The 27,274-nt window shown below is 46.3% G+C and overlaps 3 protein-coding genes across 50 annotated transcripts in view; 2 read left to right on the forward strand and 1 right to left on the reverse strand.

Moving 5' to 3' along the window:
* LOC118377838 (uncharacterized) overlaps window positions 1-3,282 on the forward strand; it is a 64,992-nt gene extending 61,710 nt beyond the window's left edge. The window contains exons 11-12 of the mRNA XM_052471813.1: window positions 89-485; window positions 1,564-3,282. Coding sequence (XP_052327773.1) covers window positions 89-225 — 137 coding nt within the window. The 3' untranslated portion in view covers window positions 226-485; window positions 1,564-3,282. The remainder of the gene's footprint in view (window positions 1-88; window positions 486-1,563) is intronic.
* LOC127909658 (elastin-like) lies at window positions 407-10,204 on the forward strand. The gene is made up of 8 exons (XM_052471814.1): window positions 407-463; window positions 1,625-1,770; window positions 8,430-8,718; window positions 8,761-8,913; window positions 9,376-9,501; window positions 9,638-9,679; window positions 9,722-10,015; window positions 10,058-10,204. The coding sequence occupies exons 1-8, from the start codon at window positions 407-409 to the stop codon at window positions 10,139-10,141; spliced, it is 1,191 nt and encodes a 396-aa protein (XP_052327774.1). The 3' UTR covers window positions 10,142-10,204.
* The window catches only part of LOC118397635 (juxtaposed with another zinc finger protein 1), a 39,277-nt gene continuing 15,346 nt past the window's right edge, over window positions 3,344-27,274 (reverse strand). The window contains exons 2-11 of one of the 48 annotated variants that reach the window (XM_052469801.1): window positions 19,774-19,846; window positions 14,841-15,037; window positions 12,061-12,230; window positions 7,345-11,616; window positions 7,064-7,289; window positions 6,384-6,951; window positions 5,926-6,325; window positions 5,758-5,867; window positions 5,428-5,537; window positions 3,344-5,152 (exon numbers count right to left, since the gene is read on the reverse strand). In XM_052469801.1, coding sequence (XP_052325761.1) covers window positions 11,440-11,616; window positions 12,061-12,230; window positions 14,841-15,037; window positions 19,774-19,846 — 617 coding nt within the window. In that variant the 3' untranslated portion in view covers window positions 3,344-5,152; window positions 5,428-5,537; window positions 5,758-5,867; ... (2 more) ...; window positions 7,064-7,289; window positions 7,345-11,439. Of the gene's footprint in view, window positions 6,326-6,383; window positions 6,952-7,063; window positions 7,290-7,344; window positions 11,617-12,060; window positions 12,231-14,840; window positions 15,038-19,773; window positions 19,847-27,274 lie in introns of all 48 variants that reach the window. The other 47 variants (XM_052469800.1, XM_052469790.1, XM_052469763.1 and 44 more) reach the window with 47 other exon arrangements.

A 27,274-nucleotide genomic window follows, 5' to 3' on the forward strand; every position in this document is an offset into this window, starting at 1 on the left:
CAGCCCTGTCTGTCTCTCTTGGAGAGATTGAGACCATCTTCTGCACACACTCACACAATTCCCGTTTCCTGTGTTGTGTTTTGTCCAGACGGCGCCCTGTCCCCAGAGCAGATCCTGAGGCCCCTGGTGCATGTGCCCCTCCGGCCACCTCCCCGACCCCGCGTGCAGGTGCAGACTGGGAGAGAGATGTGGTCTGCATCCAGCCCTCCTCCTCACGAAGCATGAGCCCCCCTGACGGACTGGAACACACATCCTCACCTCAAACATTAGGGAGGGAAATGCAAAACTGAGTTAGATCAATGTATAGGGCTGACTTGTTCTGTTCCCTTATTGGGAGGACATCACACATCCTGTAGCTCTATTAAACTGAGGAGAGAGCCGTGTGTCTCTATACTGTAGGTCGGTGATGGGGAGCAGCATGCCTGCAATCATCAGACCAGCAGCGGACTTACCGCCAACAGGGGCAACTTCTGTTTCAACCCCAGGTAACACACACACGACCCTCCACAAACATTTACATTTAAGTCATTTAGCAGACGCTCTTATCCAGAGCGACTTACAAATTGGTGCATTCACCTTATGACATCCAGTAGAATAGTCACTTTACAATAGTGCATCTAAATCTTAAAGGGGGGGGGGGTGAGAATGATTACTTATCCTATCCTAGGTATTCCTTAAAGAGGTGGGGTTTCAGGTGTCTCCGGAAGGTGGTGATTGACTCCGCTGTCCTGGCGTCGTGAGGGAGTTTGTTCCACCATTGGGGGGAACAAAATACTATCCCAGCTAACCCCCCCGCTCCCTCTCCACCCCCTGTCCCCCTCACACCCTCTCCACCCCCTGTCCCCCCTCACTCCCCCTCTGCTCCTTCTCTCTCCCCCCTCTGCTCCTTCTCTCCCCCCTCTGCTCCTTCTCTCTCCCCCTCTGCTCCTTCTCTCTCCCCCTCTGCTCCCCTCTCCCCCTCTGCCCCTTCTCCCCCTCTGCCCCTTCTCCCTCTGCCCCTTCTCTCTCACCCTCTGACCCTTCTCTCCCCCCTCTGCTCCTTCTCTCTCCCCCTCTGCCCCTTCTCTCCCCCTCTGCTCCTTCTCTCCCCCCCTCTGCCCCTTCTCTCCCCCCTCTGCTCCTTCTCTCTCCCCCCTCTGCCCCTTCTCCCTCTGCCCCTTCTCTCTCCCCCCTCTCCCCCCTCTGCTCCTTCTCTCTCTCCCTATGCCCCTTCTCTCTCTCTCTCCCTCCCCCCTCTGACCCTTCTCCCTCCCCCCTCTGACCCTTCTCTCCCCCCTCTGACCCTTCTCTCTCCCCCCTCTGACCCTTCTCTCCCCCCTATGCCCCTTCTCTTTCTCCCTTCTCTCTCCCCCCTCTGCCCCTTCTCTCTCCCCCTCTGCCCCTTCTCTCTCCCCCCTCTGCCCCTTCTCTCCCCCCTCTGCTCCTTCTCTCTCTCCCTCCCTCTGCCCCTTCTCTGCCCCTTTTCTCTCTCCCTATGCCCCTTCTCTCTCTCTCCCTTTTCTCTCTCCCCCCTCTGACCCTTCTCTCTCCCCTCGTTTCTATGGTCTTTCTCTCTCCACTCAGTGGTGAGGTTCACAAGTGCTGTCCGTTGTGCGAGGTGATCTTCCCGCCCCACTTTGAGTAGCGTAGCTTTGAGCAGCACGTGGAGAGCCACTGGAAGGTGTGTCCCGTGTGCTCTGAGCAGTTCCCCCTCCACTGCCATCAGCAGCTCTTCCAGAAGCACATGCTCACACACTTTGACGGCCATGTGCTAAACTTCGCCAACATGGAGTAGCAGGGCAGATGGGGGAGTGTGTGTGAAAGGGAAGGTTTGGATTAAGGGAGGTAAAGAAGAATAAAGGAACCTTTACTCAAATGGGGGTCGAGATGATTTCATTCAAGAAGGGAGATTCCAAATCAAGATGAGAGAAATCATTGGGGGTAAATTGCACTTTGTTGTAAATTGAAATGGAATTAACTCCAGCCTTGGCCTCACACACTTCCACGAGAACATGCTACATTTAAAAACATCAAGGAGTGTGTGTATGACTTTCTACAAGGGGGAGTTTGTCAGTTTAGGGAAATTACAACAACAAAAAATATTTTGCGTGAGGTTTCGGAGCCTTGGAGCTCTTTGATTTTGTCCCATGTTGATGATATCATCACTGGATGTGTTTAGTATCTGTAGGATTCATCTGCGTTAATCAGCCAGTCAATAGTGCCTACTTTACAAGACTCTGTAGCCACATGTAGAAACAGGTGACATCCAGGGATGTGAGGGAGAGTAGGAGCACGTTGCCCCTAGACACTAATGGTCAGTTTTGCATTTCCCCTCTAATGGTTAAGGTTAGGATTTGGTTTACCTGAACCTAGATCTGTGGAAACTTAGGATCTTGGGAGGAGATATGTGGTCTTGAAGCACCTCCAGCCCAATGTAATGTAAAGTATGAGTCAAACTCTTTGTCAGCAAAAGACATCAGACGGTTAAAAAATAATTACTACTATTGTTTGAATTTGACTGCTCTAAAAATACTTTATTATTCTGAATGTGTGTGTGTGTATAACTGGGTGGTTCAAGCCCTGAATGCTGATTGGCTGACAGCTGTGCTATATTAGACCGTATACCACAGGTATGGCAAAACAACTATTTTTACTGCTCTAATTGCATTGATAACCAGTTTATAATAGCAATAAGGCACCTCTTGAGATTGTGATGTATGACCAATATACCACGGCTAAGGGCTGTGTCCAGGCACTCCGCGTTGCGTATAAAGAACTGCCCTTAGTCGTGGTATATTGGCCATATACCACACCCCTTCGGGCCTTATTGCTGAAATAAAAAAATATATATGAGAAGTAGAACTATTTCAATTGCTGTTGTGACAATGTACTCCCACATGTTTTAGTCATGACAGATTGCTGTTTTACTTCCTGGTCTCCATTCATTGGATAGGCTGACATTCCGCTTCGGTTGATTGGAGGGAAGGTAACTGGAAATATGAACGCTATAGAAAACTACTGTACTCTTGGCTATGGACTCTTTCACCGTGTTAAGATTCTAACTTTTGCCATCTTTACCTCCTGTTTGGGTCAAAGTAAGTTTCTTGTGCGCGTGTCTCTGACAGTAGATGACAGGAATCAGTCTGAGATTTTACTGTTCTTTCAATGTGACCACAGTGCTGTACTTTTGGCTTCAAAAGTTGCATACGTGTGTCTTTTATGTCCAAATGCGGCCCTTTGAAAGTGTGTGTGTGTGTAGGTTTGTATGTGAGCATTAAAAATAAAGTACGCTTGTCAAATGGATACAATTGTCAATTTGTCTTTCCATCTTCTGGGTCAAAACCCCCCAACCCCATTCAGACAGTTCTGGCTAATGTTCTCTTTATTTTTAATGTAATAGTGTTCACATTTATGAAGCAGCAGCTTATGTAAAAACAGTTTGATATAGTACACAGGTCTCCTTCCTCACACCCTCTGTTGCCTCCGTACAAATAGGAAACATTGTTCTCCACTTAACATATGAAAATATAATTTAAACGCACTTGACACACATTACAATACATTCACTGTACACAATATATCGGAATAGTCCCCCTCACACACGCTTGTACTGTACTCCTCACATCCCCGCTGTGTAATACTGTCAGGCTCCCTTTTAAACTGTAACCATAGTGACCTGCATCTCTGCAGGGAGAGGACAGGTTTATAAGTGTTTGACAGATCCCGAACTGGTGAACTCTGGTCTCTGTCCCCTCGCCAAAATGCGCTGGGGCCAAGGCTTCCAAGGACGGAAAACCTGGCACAGACTCGCATTCTGTACAGCCACAATCATAAACAATGCTACCTTCCTCTTTCTCGTATGCTGGGCCTGTATTCACATAGTGTCTCAGTAGGAGTGGTGTTCTAGGATCAGGTCCCCGCTCGTATTCATTATGGTTTCAAAGGCTTCTGTTATTAGCGAGGCACTTACTCTGAGACGCTTTGTGAATACAGGTGCACTTTGCCACGCCCATGTCAAGGGTTGTTATGGCAACAGTCAAGCATGTGTGTTGGGGTACCATTAGACTCAGACCATTATCACAGTACAGAACAGGTTAGAAATGTTTTTGGGCCTGGCACGGGGTAACATTTTGCCAACGGGCACCACTTTTTGACACTACACCACTCTGTTGTACTCTGAAGGCATGGTATCACAAATAGGCCAGAACATGCTTACCTTGACACAATTTGACAGTACATCAGACTGCTTCTGTAAAGCAGGAGGCTATGGGCAAGGTCCTGGTTATGACACTATCTGCATCCCAAATGGCATTCCATAGGTAGTGCACTTTATGGAATAGGGTGGCATTTAAAACACAGGACTCATCTAAAATGTCACTATTCCCCGTATACAAAAATAGGGTGTCATTTGAGACAGCCGTATATTATAACACTATGGAGGACTGTAACAGAAGGCGGAATAATAACACAAGAAGCTGAAAAGCTCAGATACTGCAGAAAGACTTGGCTAAGAAGCAACACACTCACACAGACTGTACTGGAATGCTGTAGTCTACAACGCAAGGCAATCAAAGTTTGTAGGTGTAATCTCTGGAGATACACCCTAAGACAAACACATGCACAAAAACAAAACATACCATCGACACACACACACACACATACACACTGGAGGCGCAATGAGACCCGTGTTCTCTTGACACGCTTGCGCACCTCTTTGATGAAACCGTATGACAGTCTCTCTCCCCCTCCCCCCTCAGGCACATGGTCATGTAAATGTTTGGCAGTAGAGAGCTGTTGGCAATGATCATGGAAAAGTAACCAGAAACAATACTTGGCAACTGGAATAGAATACAGGATGATGCATCAACTGGTCTGCTCACACTACAGTCTGGAATAACCTAGAATACAGGATGATGCCTCATCTGGTCTGCTCACACTACAGTCTGGAATAACCTAGAATACAGGATGATGCCTCATCTGGTCTGCTCACACTACAGTCTGGAATAACCTAGAATACAGGATGATGCCTCATCTGGTCTGCTCACACTACAGTCTGGAATAATCTAGAATACAGGATGATGCCTCATCTGGTCTGCTCACACTACAGTCTGGAATAACCTAGAATACAGGATGATGCCTCATCTGGTCTGCTCACACTACAGTCTGGAATAATCTAGAATACAGGATGATGCCTCATCTGGTCTGCTCACACTACAGTCTGGAATAATCTAGAATACAGGATGATGCCTCATCTGGTCTGCTCACACTACAGTCTGGAATAACCTAGAATACAGGATGATGCCTCATCTGGTCTGCTCACACTACAGTCTGGAATAACCTAGAATACAGGATGATGCCTCATCTGGTCTGCTCACACTACAGTCTGGAATAATCTAGAATACAGGATGATGCCTCATCTGGTCTGCTCACACTACAGTCTGGAATAACCTAGAATACAGGATGATGCCTCATCTGGTCTGCTCACACTACAGTCTGGAATAACCTAGAATACAGGATGATGCCTCATCTGGTCTGCTCACACTACAGTCTGGAATAACCTAGAATACAGGATGATGCCTCATCTGGTCTGCTCACACTACAGTCTGGAATAAACTAGAATACAGGATGATGCCTCATCTGGTCTGCTCACACTACAGTCTGGAATAACCTAGAATACAGTATGATGCCTCATCTGGTCTGCTCACACTACAGTCTGGAATAACCTAGAATACAGTATGATGCCTCATCTGGTCTGCTCACACTACAGTCTGGAATAACCTAGAATACAGTATGATGCCTCATCTGGTCTGCTCACACTACAGTCTGGAATAACCTAGAATACAGTATGATGCCTCATCTGGTCTGCTCACACTACAGTCTGGAATAACCTTCTAGAATACAGGATGATGCCTCATCTGGTCTGCTCACACTACAGTCTGGAATAACCTAGAATACAGGATGATGCCTCATCTGGTCTGCTCACACTATAGCCTGGAATAACCTTCTAGAATACAGGATGATGCCTCATCTGGTCTGCTCACACTATAGTCTGGAATAACCTTCTAGAATACAGGATGATGCCTCATCTGGTCTGCTCACACTATAGTCTGGAATAACCTTCTAGAATACAGGATGATGCCTCATCTGGTCTGCTCACACTACAGTCTGGAATAACCTAGAATACAGGATGATGCCTCATCTGGTCTGCTCACACTATAGTCTGGAATAACCTTCTAGAATACAGGATGATGCCTCATCTGGTCTGCTCACACTATAGTCTGGAATAACCTTCTAGAATACAGGATGATGCCTCATCTGGTCTGCTCACACTATAGTCTGGAATAACCTTCTAGAATACAGGATGATGTCTCATCTGGTCTGCTCACACTATAGTCTGGAATAACCTTCTAGAATACAGGATGATGCCTCATCTGGTCTGCTCACACTACAGTCTGGAATAACCTAGAATACAGGATGATGCCTCATCTGGTCTGCTCACACTACAGTCTGGAATAACCTAGAATACAGGATGATGCCTCATCTGGTCTGCTCACACTATAGTCTGGAATAACCTTCTAGAATACAGGATGATGCCTCATCTGGTCTGCTCACACTATAGTCTGGAATAACCTTCTAGAATACAGGATGATGCCTCATTTGGTCTGCTCACACTACAGTCTGGAATAACCTAGAATACAGGATGATGCCTCATTTGGTCTGCTCACACTACAGTCTGGAATAACCTAGAATACAGGATGATGCCTCATCTGGTCTGCTCACACTATAGTCTGGAATAACCTTCTAGAATACAGGATGATGCCTCATCTGGTCTGCTCACACTATAGTCTGGAATAACCTTCTAGAATACAGGATGATGCCTCATCTGGTCTGCTCACACTACAGTCTGGAATAACCTAGAATACAGGATGATGCCTCATCTGGTCTGCTCACACTATAGTCTGGAATAACCTTCTAGAATACAGGATGATGCCTCATCTGGTCTGCTACACTATAGTCTGGAATAACCTTCTAGAATACAGGATGATGCCTCATTTGGTCTGCTCACACTATAGTCTGGAATAACCTAGAATACAGGATGATGCCTCATTTGGTCTGCTCACACTACAGTCTGGAATAACCTAGAATACAGGATGATGCCTCATCTGGTCTGCTCACACTATAGTCTGGAATAACCTTCTAGAATACAGGATGATGCCTCATCTGGTCTGCTCACACTATAGTCTGGAATAACCTTCTAGAATACAGGATGATGCCTCATTTGGTCTGCTCACACTACAGTCTGGAATAACCTAGAATACAGGATGATGCCTCATCTGGTCTGCTCACACTATAGTCTGGAATAACCTAGAATACAGGATGATGCCTCATCTGGTCTGCTCACACTATAGTCTGGAATAACCTTCTAGAATACAGGATGATGCCTCATCTGGTCTGCTCACACTACAGTCTGGAATAACCTAGAATACAGGATGATGCCTCATCTGGTCTGCTCACACTATAGTCTGGAATAACCTTCTAGAATACAGGATGATGCCTCATCTGGTCTGCTCACACTACAGTCTGGAATAACCTAGAATACAGGATGATGCCTCATCTGGTCTGCTCACACTACAGTCTGGAATAACCTAGAATACAGGATGATGCCTCATCTGGTCTGCTCACACTATAGTCTGGAATAACCTTCTAGAATACAGGATGATGCCTCATCTGGTCTGCTCACACTATAGTCTGGAATAACCTTCTAGAATAGAACCGTTCTAGAACAGAGGGAAAGAAGAAATGCAATAGTTTCCTTGTTTCTCTATTTGGGCTGAACACTAACATGAAATATGTGCATTAAAATCAATCAGAACTGTGAAAAATATATTTAGGGACGCAGATCTGAAGTTAGGATTCAAGCCGTAGTCTCTTTGTTTTTGCTGCTGGGGATATCTAGACCTGAGGTCACCTAGCTGTTTAAAGTTTGACCTGTGACAACAGAACAGGTTGTCTCGGGGTTGAGGAATGGAAGAAAAAAAACGTATTGATGAAATATCAAAAGAAAATAATATCTGGAAATATCGAAAAAGAATATAAAAAAATAAAGCTTGAAAGTAAAGTGGAACTACTTAGTATATGCTGATGAATACTTATATTTGTATATATACACACATCTATTGTTTATATATCTATATATAGACTGTATAATCCAACATCCACACCTTCCTCCTTTTTTACATTACTCCTCTTCTTCTGTTTTGTTTTTTCTTTCTTTTTCTTTTCTTTGTTTTCGTTTTGTTAGCACCGTATGTCAATACAAAAAGTCACGGAAATAGTTGGGATAGCATTAGAATGTGCAAATGTACAAACAACAACAAAAAGCCTATAAAGATGCATAATTATTAAAATAAGAGAGAGTAACATGTGAAAACCAAAGAACATAATACAAGACATAAACAAGTTAAAGCATGCACTAGATCCTTTAGTGTGTGGGAGGAAGGGATAGGGGTTCAGGTTGTCACCCCTAACGTTGGGCTAGAAGGGATAGGGGTTCAGGTTGTCACCCCTAAGGTTGGGCTAGAAGGGATAGGGGTTCAGGTTGTCACCCCTAAGGTTGGGCTAGAAGGGATAGGGGTTCAGGTTGTCACCCCTAAGGTTGGGCTAGAAGGGATAGGGGTTCAGGTAGTCACCCCTAAGGTTGGGCTAGAAGGGATAGGGGTTCAGGTAGTCACCCCTAAGGTTGGGCTAGAAGGGATAGGGGTTTAGGTTGTCACCCCGAAGGTTGGGCTAGAAGGGATAGGGGTTCAGGTTGTCACCCCTAAGGTTGGGCTAGAAGGGATAGGGGTTCAGGTTGTCACCCCTAAGGTTGGGCTAGAAGGGATAGGGGTTCAGGTTGTCACCCCTAAGGTTGGGCTAGAAGGGATAGGGGTTCAGGTAGTCACCCCTATGGTTGGGCTAGAAGGGATAGGGGTTCAGGTTGTCACCCCTAAGGTTGGGCTAGAAGGGATAGGGGTTCAGGTAGTCACCCCTAAGGTTGGGCTAGAAGGGATAGGGGTTTAGGTTGTCACCCCTAAGGTTGGGCTAGAAGGGATAGGGGTTCAGGTTGTCACCCCTAAGGTTGGGCTAGAATGGATAGGGGTTCAGGTAGTCACCCCTAAGGTTGGGCTAGAAGGGATAGGGGTTTAGGTTGTCACCCCTAAGGTTGGGCTAGAAGGGATAGGGGTTCAGGTTGTCACCCCTAAGGTTGGGCTAGAAGGGATAGGGGTTTAGGTTGTCACCCCGAAGGTTGGGCTAGAAGGGATAGGGGTTTAGGTTGTCACCCCTAAGGTTGGGCTAGAAGGGATAGGGGTTTAGGTTGTCACCCCTAAGGTTGGGCTAGAAGGGATAGGGGTTTAGGTTGTCACCCCTAAGGTTGGGCTAGAAGGGATAGGGGTTCAGGTTGTCACCCCTAAGGTTGGGCTAGAAGGGATAGGGGTTCAGGTTGTCACCCCTAAGGTTGGGCTAGAAGGGATAGGGGTTCAGGTTGTCACCCCTAAGGTTGGGCTAGAAGGGATAGGGGTTTAGGTTGTCACCCCTAAGGTTGGGCTAGAAAGGATAGGGGTTTAGGTTGTCACCCCTAAGCACCCCTAAGGTTGGGCTAGAAGGGATAGGGGTTTAGGTTGTCACCCCTAAGGTTGGGCTAGAAGGGATAGGGGTTCAGGTTGTCACCCCTAAGGTTGGGCTAGAAGGGATAGGGGTTTAGGTTGTCACCCCTAAGGTTGGGCTAGAAGGGATAGGGGTTCAGGTTGTCACCCCTAAGGTTGGGCTAGAAGGGATAGGGGTTCAGGTTGTCACCCCTAAGGTTGGGCTAGAAGGGATAGGGGTTCAGGTTGTCACCCCTAAGGTTGGGCTAGAAGGGATAGGGGTTCAGGTAGTCACCCCTAAGGTTGGGCTAGAAGGGATAGGGGTTCAGGTTGTCACCCCTAAGGTTGGGCTAGAAGGGATAGGGGTTCAGGTTGTCACCCCTAAGGTTGGGCTAGAAGGGATAGGGGTTCAGGTTGTCACCCCTAAGGTTGGGCTAGAAGGGATAGGGGTTTAGGTTGTCACCCCTAAGGTTGGGCTAGAAGGGATAGGGGTTCAGGTTGTCACCCCTAAGGTTGGGCTAGAAGGGATAGGGGTTTAGGTTGTCACCCCTAAGGTTGGGCTAGAAAGGATAGGGGTTTAGGTTGTCACCCCTAAGCACCCCTAAGGTTGGGCTAGAAGGGATAGGGGTTTAGGTTGTCACCCCTAAGGTTGGGCTAGAAAGGATAGGGGTTTAGGTTGTCACCCCTAAGCACCCCTAAGGTTGGGCTAGAAGGGATAGGGGTTTAGGTTGTCACCCCTAAGGTTGGGCTAGAAGGGATAGGGGTTTGGGTTGTCACCCTTAAGGTTGGGCTAGAAGGGATAGGGGTTTGGGTTGTCACCCCTAAGGTTACATGCTGACCAGACCACATGTGCGTCTGTGCGCTACATCGCATGTTGATTTTGTCCCCCCACACCAGACGCTAATCAGGACACGCAGGTTGAAATAGCAAAACAAACCATGGACCAACTATATTAATTTGGGGACAGGTCGAAAAGTATTAAACATTTTTGCCAATAGCTAGCTAGCTTACTGTTGTTAACTAATTTGTCCTGGGATATAAACATTGGGTTGTTATTTTACCTGAAATGCACAAGGTCCTCTCCTCTGACAATTAATCCACAGATAAAAGGCTAAACCGAATTAGTTCTAGTAATCTCTCCTCCAGACTTTTTCTGATTTTATATGGTGCTTGGCAACCAACTTTAAGGCGCATTACCACAACAGACTGGACTGGAGTGTGGACCTCAGTTCATCTTTCAATCACCCACGTGAGCATATGCTCCTAAAAACCAATGAGATGGGAGAGGCGGGACTTGCAGTGCGTTAAGCATCACAAATAGAACAGACACCAGCAGTGTGGGTGTAATGACTGAATAACATGGATCTGTACATTTATTTTGCAACGTGGGCGGTGTGGTCAGCATATTAAGGTTGGGCCAGAAGGAATAGGGGTTTGGGTTGTCATCCCTAAGGTTGAGCCAGAAGGGATAGGGGTTTGGGTTGTCATCCCTAAGGTTGGGGCAGAAGGGATAGGGGTTTGGGTTGTCATCCCTAAGGTTGGGGCAGAAGGAATAGGGGTTTGGGTTGTCATCCCTAAGGTTGGGGCAGAAGGAATAGGGGTTTGGGTTGTCACCCCTAAGGTTGGGCCAGAAGGGATAGGGGTTTGGGTTGTCATCCCTAAGGTTGGGCCAGAAGGGATAGAGGTTTGGGTTGTCATCCCTAAGGTTGGGCCAGAAGGCATAGGGATATGTTTTGGTTGGTTGGTCAAGGTGGGGTGGATATTGACATTGAAAAAGTGTGGGGTGGTTGGGGTTGGGAGTGCTGGTGAGGAATAGGGAAATGTTTTTTGTTTTTTTCTAGCCCTGCATCTTGCGGATGATGTCGGCAGAGACAGGCGGGTGGAAGTTGATGGTGTGGTGTCTCAGGCCCTGGGACGTCTTGTAGCTCTTCCCACAGCGGCACTTGAAGGGCTTCCGCACACGGATCTGTGTCCGGTGGCCGTTCTTGGCATGGTATTTAATACCGTTCACATTCTGAATGAGGGAGAGAGACAGATTAGCAGGCCTGGCGTGGTCTAGCGGTCTAAGTGGCTGCCTCCAGAATACAGGTACCTGTGCGAGCGTGGGTTCACATCCGACCGACTGCTATTCTAGCATCCCCTATCCTCCTTCCTTTCCTGTCTGTCCTTTACTGTCCTACCTAAAAAAGAATCAAATAAAAAAGGAGTGGGACTGCCCCCTCCTAGAAAAATAATAATTCCCCTTACATTATCTTAGTGAAAATCCCTAAAAGCAACATCCAGGAACAACATTGCAAACACTGACATTGCTAGAGGAAACTCCCCCTCACATCCTGAGGTGAAAACCTCCACTACACAGACCATAGGCTACACTGAACTGATATATAGAGGACTAGTGTGTAGCAGAATAACAGAGCTAGGGACTGTTCTATAAACTGGGGCTGTGTGTGTACTGCACCTTGTATCTCTTCTTGCAGCCAGGCACAGGGCAGGCGAAGGGTTTCTCCTCTCCTCCATTCATACACATGGAGCTGAGGATAGACTCGGAGCTGATGGCACTCTCTGTGGTCCAGGACTCATCACTGTCTGACTCCTCATAGTCCACCTCCTCATCATCATACTCACTGCCTGGAGGGGGAACACACACACACACACACACATCAGTTTGCGTGTCATGGGGACATGACTATACTGTCTCAAGTAGAAGGGCATGGAGCATAGAACAGAGGAGGGTTTAGTGTGTGTGTGTGTATGTCTCAAGAGAACCCGGCGGGAGGGGTTTGGCTCCCTGAAACAGATCATTAAATGGGAGGTATCCTCATTGCTCTGATTTAGTAAATGCACTACTTTTTCCACTCACACACACACTCACACACTCACACAGGAAATGCTCCACCTCAGCAGGAGGAAATGGATGGCACCCTGGCACATGTTAAAAGGATTTCAACAAGAGTGTGTGCCCGCGTGGTTGTGGGTAAACGCAAATATTTGGGCAGGAATTGGACCATCTGCTTTAGGGCTCTGAAACACACACACCCGTGTGAACAGTGTGACAGCTGGTGTGTAATTACCTGTGTAGACTGGGACCACTGCACACTGCAAGAACACTGGCTCTCTACTGAACACACTAGAAAACTCACAATAGGAATGTTCTATTTCGCTTAAGGGGGACCCATGAAAGACTGCAGGGTCTCTATGTCATTTGGTCTAGAATAGTGTCCACTCTAGGACCGGGGAAATGGGGAGCTCCATAAAGGGTTTCTTCACAGAGGCCGACATCTTTGTCGGTGACAGAACAAAGGGTATGCGTGACGTGATGATCATAGACAGGGCTTTGCCATTAGCACGTGACATCTCAGTGTTTAAGAGGGAGAGGAGTCTGGACACCAGAGTCATTTCAGCCATCAGCTCAGGGTCCCCATCAGTGGACAGGCCAGATATCAGACCGTGCAGGTATGCCAGATGAGGTCTCGGAGGACGGCGGGGAGACCTACCAATGATCTCGTCTGGGAGGACCATGGCCGCAATAATGGGGTCCATGACTGGGTACTGGCCCAGTCCCAACTCCTCGGGAGAAGCCATGATGGTCCGTGAAGGCTTTCACTGGCTTGAGACATGGGACCTTGAGTTCACCTCAGCCCAAGATTGACGTAGTTCATTGGAGAACTTGGAGCACTGAGGAATGTACACTCTGGCCAGGTTGCTGTTAAGATCTGGATTAATATCCAGAGCTTTCAGAACTCTTTAGAGGAACTCCTGCATATCAGCTGATGAACAGGGACTTCACTCTGAGCCATGGTTGGCTGACCCAGAACCAGCCTCAGAGGTCTCTTCATCTAGGTCATTACCAGCAAAGACGGGGATCGCGTCAGGATCCTGTCTTAAGTCTTCAACGGAGCCTGTCAGGCTGAGAGAGCAGAGCTGCAAAGACAGAGAGGCTGACTGGGCCACCTCAGCCAGAGTTGGCAGAATCCACAGCCTGAATGGCAGGCTCTAAGCCCAGGCACATAATACAGTTGGAATGGGCATCAATCGAAGACAAGCCAGCATTGCATTTATCGCAGTAGTATGGCGTGGATGATATTCTCCCCGTCTAGACAGAAGCAGAAAAACAGATATGTCTGAGAGATAATCTGTATAACACCACATTCTACGGATATCAGAATATATTGGAGAAATTCCACTCACAATCCCCCAAAGATATGGATGTGAGGAGCCCAACTCAACTGACAGTGTCAGACTAGGTGTGAGGAGAGGCAATGAGAACAGACTGGCTAACTCTGGCGAGATTAGTGAGGCGCACATCCTCTGAATCTCACTCTGGCAACAGCTGCAGCTCGAGCCAGTAAGATAGTATGCGAAGTTTGGATGTCAAGGTGTGACTCGGTGTTTAGCTAGAGTGTCTCCCCTAGCCTGGGAAGGCACGGTACCCAGACTCAAACTCCAGAGAGAAGAGGCTAGCATCCAGCTGAAGCTAACAAGCAACAGATAACGCAATTAGCTGGGAGGCTAACCGGCAGACAAGACAACTAAGCCTCGTGCCGTGAACAGGTTTGCCCAACCCGTTCACCCTACTTCGTAGCAAGGTGTCACCCTGTAATAAAACAATGATGACAAAACACTGCAGAGCACTCCTGGGAGTATCCTCGACACACAACGACAGCTACATCCACTACTCACTCACCTGCGTAGCCGAGGGAAGAAAAGAGGACGTGATGCTACGCTGGGTGTTTATAGGGTGTGGGGGGCACGCGCATCACACACGGCACGGAATTACTCTGATATTAATATTTTGGCTCATCCTGCTGCCAGGCGAAAGGATGTCCATTGAGTGACGAGCATAGTCCCTGGTTCATTGAACCCTGGTTACGTGAGTAACCTTGGTTTCATTGACCTTCAGTCTAGATCACTAGAGGCAGATGCTTTTATCCAAAGTGACTTTCAGTAGTGCGTGGAACCCAGCAGTAAACAAAACCACAATCCTGCATTTGCAATCGCCACATTCTACCCAGTGAGCCACACAGCACTACAAGAGGCAAAAGGCAACACATTCAAAATCTCCACTTTCGCTTACCTGTGGTCCTTCTGTAGCTCAGTTGGTAGAGCATGGCGCTTGTAACGCCAGGGTAGTGGGTTCGATTCCCGGGACCACCCATACGTAGAATGTATGCACACATGACTGTAGGTCGCTTTGGATAAAAGCGTCTGCTAAATGGCATATATTATTATTATTATTACCTGTGGGCGTGCTGCTACGGAAGGAGGAGGAGGGTGTGATGGGAGGAGTCACGGGGGGAGTCAGGTTGCCATTGCTGTGCCGTGGAGGTGTGGCCACGCTGTTCCGAGACACGCCACCTGTGATTGACAGGGAAAGTTTGGGTGTGGCCTTCTTCTTCAGGGTCTCCTGCTCCCGACGTGCCGCGTCCGTCATAAACCTGGACACAAACATTACAGGTTACACACACACACTATTGAAACAATAAGTATTTTTTATCTCCCTATTCTGGCTCTTTCTTTTCTCTCACCACTCCTCCACCCACACTGGGGCTGTGCCACTCCTCCACCCACACTGGGGCTGTGCCACTCCTCCACCCACACTGGGACTGCGCCACTCCTCCACCCACACTGGGGCTGCGCCACTCCTCCACCCACACTGGGGCTGCGCCACTCCTCCACCCACACTGGGGCTGCGCCACTCCTCCACCCACACTGGGGCTGCGCCGCTCCTCCACCCACACTGGGGCTGCGCCGCTCCTCCACCCACACTGGGGCTGCGCCGCTCCTCCACCCACACTGGGGCTGCGCCGCTCCTCCACCCACACTGGGGCTGCGCCGCTCCTCCACCCACACTGGGGCTGCGCCGCTCCTCCACCCACACTGGGGCTGCGCCGCTCCTCCACCAACACTGGGGCTGCGCCGCTCCTCCACCAACACTGGGACTGTGCCGCTCCTCCACACACACTGGGACTGTGCCGCTCCTCCACCCACACTGGGGCTGTGCCGCTCCTCCACCCACACTGGGGCTGCGCCGCTCCTCCACCCACACTGGGGACTGCGCCGCTCCTCCACCCACACTGGGACTGCGCCGCTCCTCCACCCACACTGGGACTGCGCCACTCCTCCACCCACACTGGGACTGCGCCACTCCTCCACCCACACTGGGACTGCGCCACTCCTCCACCCACACTGGGACTGCGCCACTCCTCCACCCACACTGGGGCTGCGCCACTCCTCCACCCACACTGGGGCTGCGCCACTCCTCCACCCACACTGGGGCTGCGCCACTCCTCCACCCACACTGGGGCTGTGCCACTCCTCCACCCACACTGGGACTGCGCCACTCCTCCACCCACACTGGGACTGCGCCACTCCTCCACCCACACTGGGGCTGCGCCGCTCCTCCACCCACACTGGGGCTGCGCCACTCCTCCACCCACACTGGGGCTGCGCCACTCCTCCACCCACACTGGGGCTGCGCCACTCCTCCACCCACACTGGGGCTGCGCCGCTCCTCCACCCACACTGGGGCTGCGCCACTCCTCCACCCACACTGGGGCTGCGCCACTCCTCCACCCACACTGGGGCTGCGCCACTCCTCCACCCACACTGGGGCTGTGCCACTCCTCCACCCACACTGGGGCTGTGCCACTCCTCCACCCACACTGGGGCTGTGCCACTCCTCCACCCACACTGGGGCTGTGCCACTCCTCCACCCACACTGGGGCTGTGCCACTCCTCCACCCACACTGGGGCTGTGCCACTCCTCCACCCACACTGGGGCTGTGCCACTCCTCCACCCACACTGGGACTGTGCCACTCCTACACCCACACTGGGGCTGTGCCACTCCTACACCCACACTGGGACTGTGCCACTCCTACACCCACACTGGGACTGTGCCACTCCTCCACCCACACTGGGGCTGTGCCACTCCTCCACCCACACTGGGGCTGCGCCACTCCTCCACCCACACTGGGGCTGTGCCACTCCTCCACCCACACTGGGACTGTGCCACTCCTCCACCCACACTGGGGCTGTGCCACTCCTCCACCCACACTGGGGCTGCGCCACTCCTCCACCCACACTGGGGCTGCGCCACTCCTCCACCCACACTGGGGCTGCGCCACTCCTCCACCCACACTGGTGCTGCGCCACTCCTCCACCCACACTGGGACTGCGCCACTCCTCCACCCACACTGGGACTGTGCCACTCCTACACCCACACTGGGGCTGTGCCACTCCTACACCCACACTGGGGCTGTGCCACTCCTCCACCAACAATGGGACTGTGCCACTCCTCCACCCACACTGGGACTGTGCCACTCCTCCACCCACACTGGGACTGTGCCACTCCTCCACCCACACTGGGACTGTGACGTTTAAACCAACAGGTTCCAATCATGATCATAAAGGCAAAAATGTAAAATCACCAAATACCTAACGCAACAATGCTGTAAGGAGATGGCTATGCATCTTTCAAATGATTTGCCACTCCGCACATCAAATGGTGAGACAGGGTAGCGACAGCTTCGATGTACTGTATGGCAATACTTTGACAAATGAAACGAGAAGGTGATGAAATGCAAACTTTGTGAGGTGGAATTGAGATACAGTGGTAGACAGTACAGGTACTGAAAGGAAAGCCCAGTGAGACCCAACCTGCTGCTAGCAGCAGTGCAATAAGGGACCAAGTGAAAATCACAGAGCTGACTACAGAAATTATTGATATGCAGCCATTGTCAATGGTAGAGGATATCAGATTGAATGCCCTAACGGCATATCTAGAACCAAGCTACAAGAAGTCGTGTTGAAAAACTGTGACAGCCCTGGAGGAGGAAAGTGCTGCAGGGACTTCGGCCATTCAGCCACAAGAGCGTTAGTGAAGTCAAGCACTGATGTTGGCGATTAGGCCGGGCTCACTGTTGGCCTTCAAATTCATCCCAAAGGTGTTTGATGTGGTTGAGGTAAGGGCTCTGTGCAGGCTAGTCAAGTTCTTCCACACTGATCTCGAAAAACCATTTCTGTATGGACCTCGCTTTGTGCCCAGGGGCATTTTTATGTTGAAACAGGAATCAAATCACATTTTATTTGTCACATGCACCGAATACAACCTTATAGTGAAATGTTACTAACAAGCCCATAATCAACCATGCTGAATATTTTTTAAGTACGAAAATATTTAAGAAAATAATTCAACTAAAGTAAGAACAATGTAACACAATAAAATAACAATAACGAGGCTATTTACACGGGGTACCAGTCCCGAGTCAATATGCGGGGTTACAGGTTAGTGGAGGTAATATGTACATGTAGGGGTAGGGGTGACTATGCATAAATAATAAACAGCGAGTAGCAGCAGCTTAAAAAAGCAGGTCAATACAAATGTATTTATTTATTTATTTATAGGGGACAATGCAACAGCAATATTACAATAATAATATTACAATATTAATCAACAGCAATATTACAATAACGCAACATCCATGTAAATATGACGAGTTATCCAAAAACTCATTTGCAGCTGTAGTCCCAGGACAGCTAAGGACAATTACACAGTCACAATACACATACAAATACATTATATCCAATAATACAACATTCTAACAACAACACTATCATCAACTGTCGTCTTACATTCAGTTGAAGTGGGAAGTTTACATACACTTAGGGTGGAGTCATTAAAACTCGTTTTCAAACACTCCACAAATTTCGTGTTAACAAACTATAGTTTTGGCAAGTCGTTTAGGACATCTATTTTGTGCATGACTCTAGTCATTTTTCCAACAATTGTTTACAGACCGATTATTTCACTTATAATTCACTGTATCACAATTCCAGTGGGTCAGAAGTTTACATACAAACTTGACTGTGCCTTTAAACAGCTTGGAGAATTCCAGAAAATGATGTCATGGCTTTAGAAGCTTCTGATAGGCTCATTGACATCATTTGAGTCAATTGAAGTTGTACCCATGGATGCATTTCAAGGCCTAACTTCAAACTCAGTGCCTCTTTGCTTGACATCATGGGAAAATCAAAAGAAATCAGCCAAGAACCCAGAAAAAAATTGTAGACCTCCACAAGTCTGGTTCATCCTTGGGAGCAATTACTTCGCAGATGGAATTCTTCCACTGCAAATCTACCATTCCAGTGGTTTACTTGCTATATTGTATTTACTTTGCCACCATGGCCTTTGTTTTGCCTTTACCTCCCTTCTCACCTCATTTGCTCACATCGTATATAGACTTGTTTCTACTGTATTATTGACTGTATGTTTGTTTTACTCCATGTGTAACTCTGTGTTGTTGTATGTGTCGAACTGCTTTGCTTTATCTTGGCCAGGTCGCAGTTGTAAATGAGAACTTGTTCTCAACTTGCCTACCGGGTTAAATAAAGGTGAAATAAAAAGGTAGGTAGCCATCACTGCGGTAGATTGAAATGCATTGCCCCATAGCTGTCATATGCAGAACTTATGCAGGATTGTGAATTCACCTCATTGGCAGTTTAAAAGTTAGGAATATTTGTACATTCGTCAAATCCCTAAATCACAGAGTCTGATTTAAGAGGTGTGAGATTGGACATGAAGCTTTGGGATAAACACACATCTCATTCTCATTTCTGTGTTTGGCTAGGCTGTAACTGTAGAGAGAGCGTTTCGCTTCTTCTGTGGTTTTCGGTGCTTCTAATGACAACACTGTTTCTCTGGGAAGTCATCCAAACACAAACAAGACACACTCACAGTCACAAAAACACAAAAAGCACCATAACACACTCAGGGCAATTGGACTATCACCACACAACTGCAAAACAATGGTCAAACAAGTCTGATAGAGGCCCCAGAAGAAGAAGTCGTATCAGATTTGCTACTAGACAGAATCATGTTTTTCAAACCAACAGCCTTTGTCGAGACTGCTCCATCAGTGGAGCAACACTGCCCTGCGTTGTGTGGAGCAACACTGCCCTGCGTTGTGTGGAGCAACACTGCCCTGCGTTGTGTGGAGCAACACTGCCCTGCGTTGTGTGGAGCAACACTGCCCTGCGTTGTGTGGAGCAACACTGCCCTGCGTTGTGTGGAGCAACACTGCCCTGTGTTGTGTGGAGCAACACTGCCCTGTGTTGTGTGGAGCAACACTGCCCTGTGTTGTGTGGAGCAACACTGCCCTGTGTGTATGTTACCTGTTGATGTAGCTCAGGGCCAGGTAGGTGGGCTGTTGTTGCTCCTGTTTCTCCAGAACGCGAGGATCTGTGTCTAAGAGATCGAGAGAGAGAGAGAGAGAAAGAAAGAGTAGGATATTTAGTTACCGTAGAATAAATCTAGATAGATTATATGGATATTTAGTGCCTTCAGAAAGTACTCACACCCTGACTTAGACATTTTGGTGTGTTACAGATGGAATTCAAAATGGATTAAATTATGTTTCTCACCCATCTACACACAATACCCAATAATAACAAAGAAATGAAATTGGCAAGTCGTGAAATTCAGAAATCTAATTTACATAAGTATTCACACCCCTGAGTCAATACTTTGTAGAAGCACCTTCGGCGGTGATTACAGCTTTGGCTTGTCTTGGGTATGTCTGTATCAGCGTTGACTTGTCTTGGGTATGTCTGTATCAGCTTTGACTTGTCTTGGGTATGTCTGTATCAGCTTTGACTTGTCTTGGGTATGTCTGTATCAGCTTTGACTTGTCTTGGGTATGTCTGTATCAGCTTTGACTTGTCTTGGGTATGTCTGTATCAGCTTTGACTTGTCTTGGGTATGTCTGTATCAGCTTTGACTTGTCTTGGGTATGTCTGTATCAGCTTTGACTTGTCTTGGGTATGTCTGTATCAGCTTTGACTTGTCTTGGGTATGTCTGTATCAGCTTTGACTTGTCTTGGGTATGTCTGTATCAGCTTTGACTTGTCTTGGGTATGTCTGTATCAGCTTTGACTTGTCTTGGGTATGTCTGTATCAGCTTTGACTTGTCTTGGGTATGTCTGTATCAGCTTTGACTTGTCTTGGGTATGTCTGTATCAGCTTTGACTTGTCTTGGATATGTCTGTATCAGCTTTGACTTGTCTTGGGTATGTCTGTATCAGCTTTGACTTGTCTTGGGTATGTCTATCAGCTTTGCACATCTGGATTTGAGGATTTTCTCCCATTCTTCCTTGCAGATTTTCTCAAACTCTGTTAATTTTGGGATAGGGGGCAGCATTTTCACTTTTGGATGAATAGTGTGCCCAGAGTGAACTGCCTCCAACGCTGTCCCAGATGCTAATATATGCATATCATTATTAGTATTGTATAGAAAACACTCTGAAGTTTCTAAAACTGTTTGAATGATGTCTATGAGTATAACAGAACTCATATGGCAGGTGAAAACATGAGAAAAATCCAACCAGGAAGTGGGACGTCTGAGGTTTGTAGTTTTTCAAAGCTTGGCCTACCGAATACACATTGACATATGGATAAAGTTGCACCTCCTACGGCTTCCACTAGATGTCAACCGTCTTTAGAAACTTGAATGAGGATTCTATTATAAAGGAGGGGCTCATGAGACCTGTTTGAGTCAGTGGTCTGGCAGAGTGCCTTGGTCTCATGACGTGCGCTCCCGACAAGAGTTACCTCTCGTTCCAGTGCTTTTCTTCGGACAAAGGAATTCTCCAGTTGGAACATTATTGATGTTTTATATTAAAAACATCCTAAAGATTGATTCCGTACATCGTTTGACATGTTTCTAAAGGACTGTAATGGAACTTTTTGAGTTTTTGTCTGGACGAAGTGCCTGCGCCTCATGAAGATGGATTACTGGGCTGAACACGCTAACAACAAGTGGCTATTTGGACATAAATGATGGACTTTATGGAACAAATCAGTCATTTATTGTCAAACTGGGATTCCTGGGAGTGCCTTCTGATGAAGATCAAAGGTAAGTGAATATTTATGGTGTTGTTTCTAACTTCTGTTGACTCCAAAATGGCATATATTCCGCGTGCCCTAGTTAGATGGGGAAAGGCGGTGAACAGTCTTTCCACAGATTTTCAACGGGATTCAAGTCTGGGCCTTGGCTGGGCCACTCAATGACTTTCACTTTCTTATTCTGAAGCCATTCCAGCGTATGCTTTGGGTCATTGTCCTGTTGGAATGTAAATCTTCACCCCAGTCTAGTCGTTTGCACTCTGGATGTTCTCATCAACGACTTGCCTGTATTTGACTCCATTCATTGATCCATCTATGCTTACCAGTCCCACAGTCCCTGCTGATGAAAAGTATCCCCATAGAATGACACTGCCACCACCATACATCACGGTAGGGATGATATTAGACAGGTGATGAGCTGTGCCTGGTTCTCCAGAAAGTGCTTTGCATTCAGGACAAATAGTTACATTTCTGTCTCATCAGACCAGAGAATATTTTGCCTTATGCTCTAAGAGTCTTCCAAATGCATTTTTTGCTAATTCCAGGTGTGCGGTCATGTGCCTTTTTCTCGGGAGTTGCTTCCGTCTGGCCACTGGGTTCTTGGTCACCTCCTTCTGCCCGGTTGTTCAGTTGGGCTGACAGCCAGCTCTAGGCAGAGTCTGGGTAGTTCCATATTTTTTTCAATTTCTCATTGATAGAGAACACTGTGCTCTTAGAAACATTCAACACTCTAGAAATGGTTTTATCTCCTTCACCCAGATATATGCCTCATCACACTTCTCAGAGATCTACGGACAGTTCCTTGGACTTCATGGTAGTTTCTGCTCTGACATGCACTGTGGTACCTTCTATAGACTGTTGTGTTTCTTTCTAAATCATGTCCAAACAATTGAATTGGCCACAGGTGGACTCCAATCAAGTTGTAGTGACATCTCAAGGATGATCAAAGGGAATTAGATGCACCGGAGCTCAATTTGGAGTGGCATAGCAAAGAGGTGTGAATACTTACAGTACGTCAAAAGTTCGGACACACCTACTCATTAAAGGGTTTTTCTTTATTTTGACTATTTTCTAACATTGTAGAATAATAGTGAAGACATCAAAACTATGAAATAACACACATGGAATCATGTAGTATGCAAAAACGTGTTAAACCAATCAAAATATATTTTATATTTGAGATTCTTCAAAGTAGCCACCCTTTACCTTGATGACAGCCTTGCACACTCTTGGCATTCTCTCAACTAGCTTAATGAGGTAGTCACATGGAATGCATTTAAATTAACAGGTATGCCTTGTTAAAAGTTAATTTGTGGAATTTCTTAATGCATTTCAGCTGATCAGTTGTGTTGTGACATGGTAGGGGTGGTATAGAGAAGATAGCCCTATTTGGTAAAAGACCAAGTCCATATTATGGCAAGAACAGCTCAAATAAGAAAGATAAACGACAGTCCATCATTACTTTAAGACATAAAAGGTCAGTCAATCCGGAAAATTTCAAGAACTTTGAAAGTTTCTTCAAGTGCAGTCGTAAAAACCATCAAGCGCTATGATGAAACTGGCTCTCATGAGGACCGCCACAGGAAATGAAGACCCAGAGTTACCTCTGCCGCAGAGGATAAGTTCATTAGACTTACCAGCCTCAGAAATTGCAGCCCAAATAAATGTTTCAGAGTTCAAGTTACAGACAGCTCAACATCAACTGTTCAGAGGAGTGTGTGAATCAGGCCTTCATGGTCAAATTGCTGCAAAGAAACCACTACTAAAGGACACCAATAATAATAAGAGATTTGCTTGGGGCAAGAAACACGAGCATTGGACATTAGACAGGTGGAAATCTGTCCTTTGGTCTGATGAGTCCAAATTTGAGATTGTTTGTTCCAACCGCCGTGTCCTTGTGAGACGCAGAATAGGTGAACGGATGAACTCCGCATGTGTGGTTCCCACCGTGAAGCATGGAGAAAGTGGTGCGATTGTGTGGGAGTGCTTTGCTGGTGGCACTATAGGTGATTTACTTAGGATTCAAGGCACACTTAACCAGCATGGCCACCATAGTATTCTGCAGCGATACACCATCCCATCTGGTTTGCGCTTAGTGGGACTATCATTTGTTTTTCAACAAGACAATGACCCAAAACACACCTCCAGGTTGTGTAAGGGCTATTTGACCAAGAAGGAGAGTGATGGAGTGCTGCATCAGATGATCTGGCCTCCACAATCACCTGACCTCAACCCAATTGAGATGGTTTGGGATGAGTTGGAGGCAAGGAAAAGCAGCCAACAAGTGCTCAGAAAATGTGGGAACTGGGACTGTTGGAAAAGCATTCCCGGTGAAGCTGGTTGAGAGAATGCCAAGAGATATCAAAGCTGTCATCAAGGCAAAGGGTGGCTACTTTGAAGAATCTGAAATATAAAATATATTTAAATTTGTCTAACACTTTTTTGGTTACTACGTGACTCCATAAGTGTTATTTCATAGTTTTGATGACTTCACTCTTATTCTACAATGTAAAAAATTGTAAAAATAAAGAAAAACCCTTGAATGAGGTGGTGTGTCCAAACTTGACTGGTACTGTATGTAAACAAGATCTTTTGTATTTCATTCTCAATAAACGTGCCAAAAAAATGTATAAAAACATGTTTTCACTTTGTCACTGTGGGTTATTGTGTGTCGATGAGTGAGAATGTTTTATTTTTTTATTTTATCCATTTGGAATTTGGGCTGTAACAACAAAATGTGGAATAAGTCAAGGGGTATGAACACTTTCGGAAAGCACTGTAGATCATGAATATGGAAATGGTGTCGGAGTCTTGAAATCTTTCAGTATGTATACGCATAGTAAATCCGATGTGCAAGGGGAGGCAAAATGGTAGCAAACATCCAGTACAGTACACCGGTTTTGACTGAAAGTGCTTGTATATGGGGTTTATGACTTGATTTGTGGAGGAAATCAGTATGCAGTAAGGTGAGATGGGTGTGTGTGCAAATTCATGTCTGATTGATACTGTAAGATACTCACACTAGTCTCTCTGTTCCAGTGTTGTGTGTGGAGTATTAGTAAAGAAAGCCTATATTCTGTCCATGGTAACATTAAGTGTTCTTGGTTACATAGCCCTCTCTGTAGCATGGTGCTACTGTATGTACACTGCCTGTCAGGGGAGGGGAGGTTGATGGATATACTATATAATTACACACACACGCACACTTTTTCCAGCCTATTTGCCAACTCAGTAACATTGCAGCAGGGAGCTTCCACTGCCTGAGGCCACCAGCCCAAACTTCAAAAGCCCCCCTGCTAACTCAGTGTGTGTGTGTGTGTGTGTGTGTGTGTGTGTGTGTGTGTGTGTGTGTGTGTGTGTGTTGAATGTGTGCCGAGTCACAACTGCATAGTAGCACTGCCACCATGTGGTCAACAGGGTGACATTGCACTACATTGTAGAAATACAGTGAAATGATGAATACATATGCAATGCAATAGCTTGTGGTGAATGTGTACAGCCTAATTTACTTGGCCTACCTTACATACATACGCAACTCAAAAACACAATTAGTAAAGCATAATGGTGATCATTAAAATTGCGGGCTGTCGCTGCAACCACCTGCTACACAACTCGGCAGTGTAGTGTACTTGCTTGACTTTACATGTATCTGATGTACACTTATCAGGAGTCAAACATACTGTGCTACCGTGCATATACTAAGACATATGTTGAACTTTTAGAATCTATTGTGTTACTGAGTATCATTACAGTCTAGATGTGTCTCCATATATGTATATGTTAGTGTGTGTATGAGAGAGCGAGAGGGAAAAAAAAGGATTTGCATGTTTTGTTGATTTAAAGAATGCTTTTTGATTCCATATGGCATGATGGATCAAGCTGCAATGGGGGCAACGTATACAACATCATAAAATCTATTTACTCAAACAACACATGTAGTATTAAACTTTACAATAAAATAACATTGTTTTTTGCACAAGGATGGGGGTGAGACAAGGGTGCACTCGAAGTCCAAACCTGTTCAAAGTTTACGTCAACCAATTAGCATTGTTGTTGGACACACCCTTAAAGATGAGGTCAGATTCCTGCTCTATGCAGATGACCTTGACCTACTGTCACCAACAGAGTAAGGTCAACAGGAACAACCTAACATTGTTTAGGAATGGAGCATCAACTGGGCAATCACCTTTAACTTTCAGAAAACCAAAGCTGCGATTTACTATCAGGAATCAATGCAACAGACACTCCTTCAAATTAGGAAATGGTTGAACACGCACAAATGGTACAACTACCTGGGACTAAAAATCAGTGCCTCTGGTGGATTTGGTCTGGGAGTGATTTCACTCAAAAGAAAAAACCTGCAAAGCATTGTACTCCATAAAAATATATATTTTTAAAATAAATATTCCTATCCAAGTCTAGTGCTAAATATTCAAGTGTAATTTTACCAATTGCAGTTTACGGAGGCAAGGTTTTGGGTCCAACCTGGAATTATGCTTATACGCATTGGGCGAAAAACCCAATAGAAAATCTACATACAGAATTCTTCAGAATTATCCCAAATACCCTAAATAATGCATGCAGAGTGGAACTCGGAAGATTCCCTTTAATTGTTAAAACTTCTCTAGGGTAGGGGACAGCATTCGGAATTTTGGATGAAAAGCGTGCCCAAATTAAACTGCTTGCTACTCAGGCCCAGAAGATAGGATATGCATATAATTGGTAGATTTGGATAGAAAACACTCAAGTTTCAGAAACTGTTATAGAAACTGTTACATAGTGTCTGAGTATAAACCTGAGAAAATCCATCCAGGAAGTAGGATTTTTTTGTTTGTTGTAGTTTTCTATTCAATGCCATTACAGTAACCATTGACTTGGAACTCAAATTGCAGTTCCTATGCCTTCCTCTAGATGTCAACAGTCTTTATAAATGGTTTCAGGCTTGTATTCTGAAAAATGAGGGAGTAAGAGCAGTCTGAATGAGTAGATCCTGCAGTGAGCTTCTTCATGCGCACAACCGAGAGAGTGCCTTTCTTGTTTACCTTTTATATTGACAACGTTATTGTCCGGTCGAAATATTATCGATTATTTAGGCTAAAAACAACCTGAGGGTTGAATATAAACATCGTTTGACATGTTTCTATGAGCTTTATGGATACAATTTAGATTTTTTTTGTCTGCCTGTTGTCACTGCGTTTGAGCCTGTGGATTACTGAAGAAAACACACAAACAAAATGGAAGTTTTTGGATATAAAGAGACTTTATCGAACAAAACAAACATTTATTGAGTAAATTAATGTCTTCTGAGTGCAACCATATGAAGATCATCAAAGGTAAGTGGTTAATTGTATCTCTATTTCTGACTTGTGTCACTCTTCTACTTGGCTGGTTCCTGTTTGTAATGATTTGTCTGCTGGGTGATGTTCTAAAATAATCGTAAGGTATGCTTTCGCAGTAAAGCCTTTTTGAAATCTGACATCGTTGTTGGATTCACAAGAAGTTCATCTTTAAACCTATGTAAAATACCTGTATGTTTTCAATGAGTATTTCTGCATTTGAATTTGGCGCTCTGCAATTTCACTGGATGTTGGCCAGGTGTGACGCTAGCGTCCCACATACCCTAGTGAGGTTTTAATATAAAGAAAAGGACACTTTGGCACCATTTTAATCAATCAAATGTATTTATGAAGCTCGTTTTACATCAGCCAATGTCACAAAGTGCTGTACAGAAACCCAAGAGCTGAAAACTGAAAATAGTCCCATATGTCAGCT

Source organism: Oncorhynchus keta, chromosome 19, assembly GCF_023373465.1.
Source record: "Oncorhynchus keta strain PuntledgeMale-10-30-2019 chromosome 19, Oket_V2, whole genome shotgun sequence".
NCBI lineage: Eukaryota > Metazoa > Chordata > Actinopteri > Salmoniformes > Salmonidae > Oncorhynchus > Oncorhynchus keta.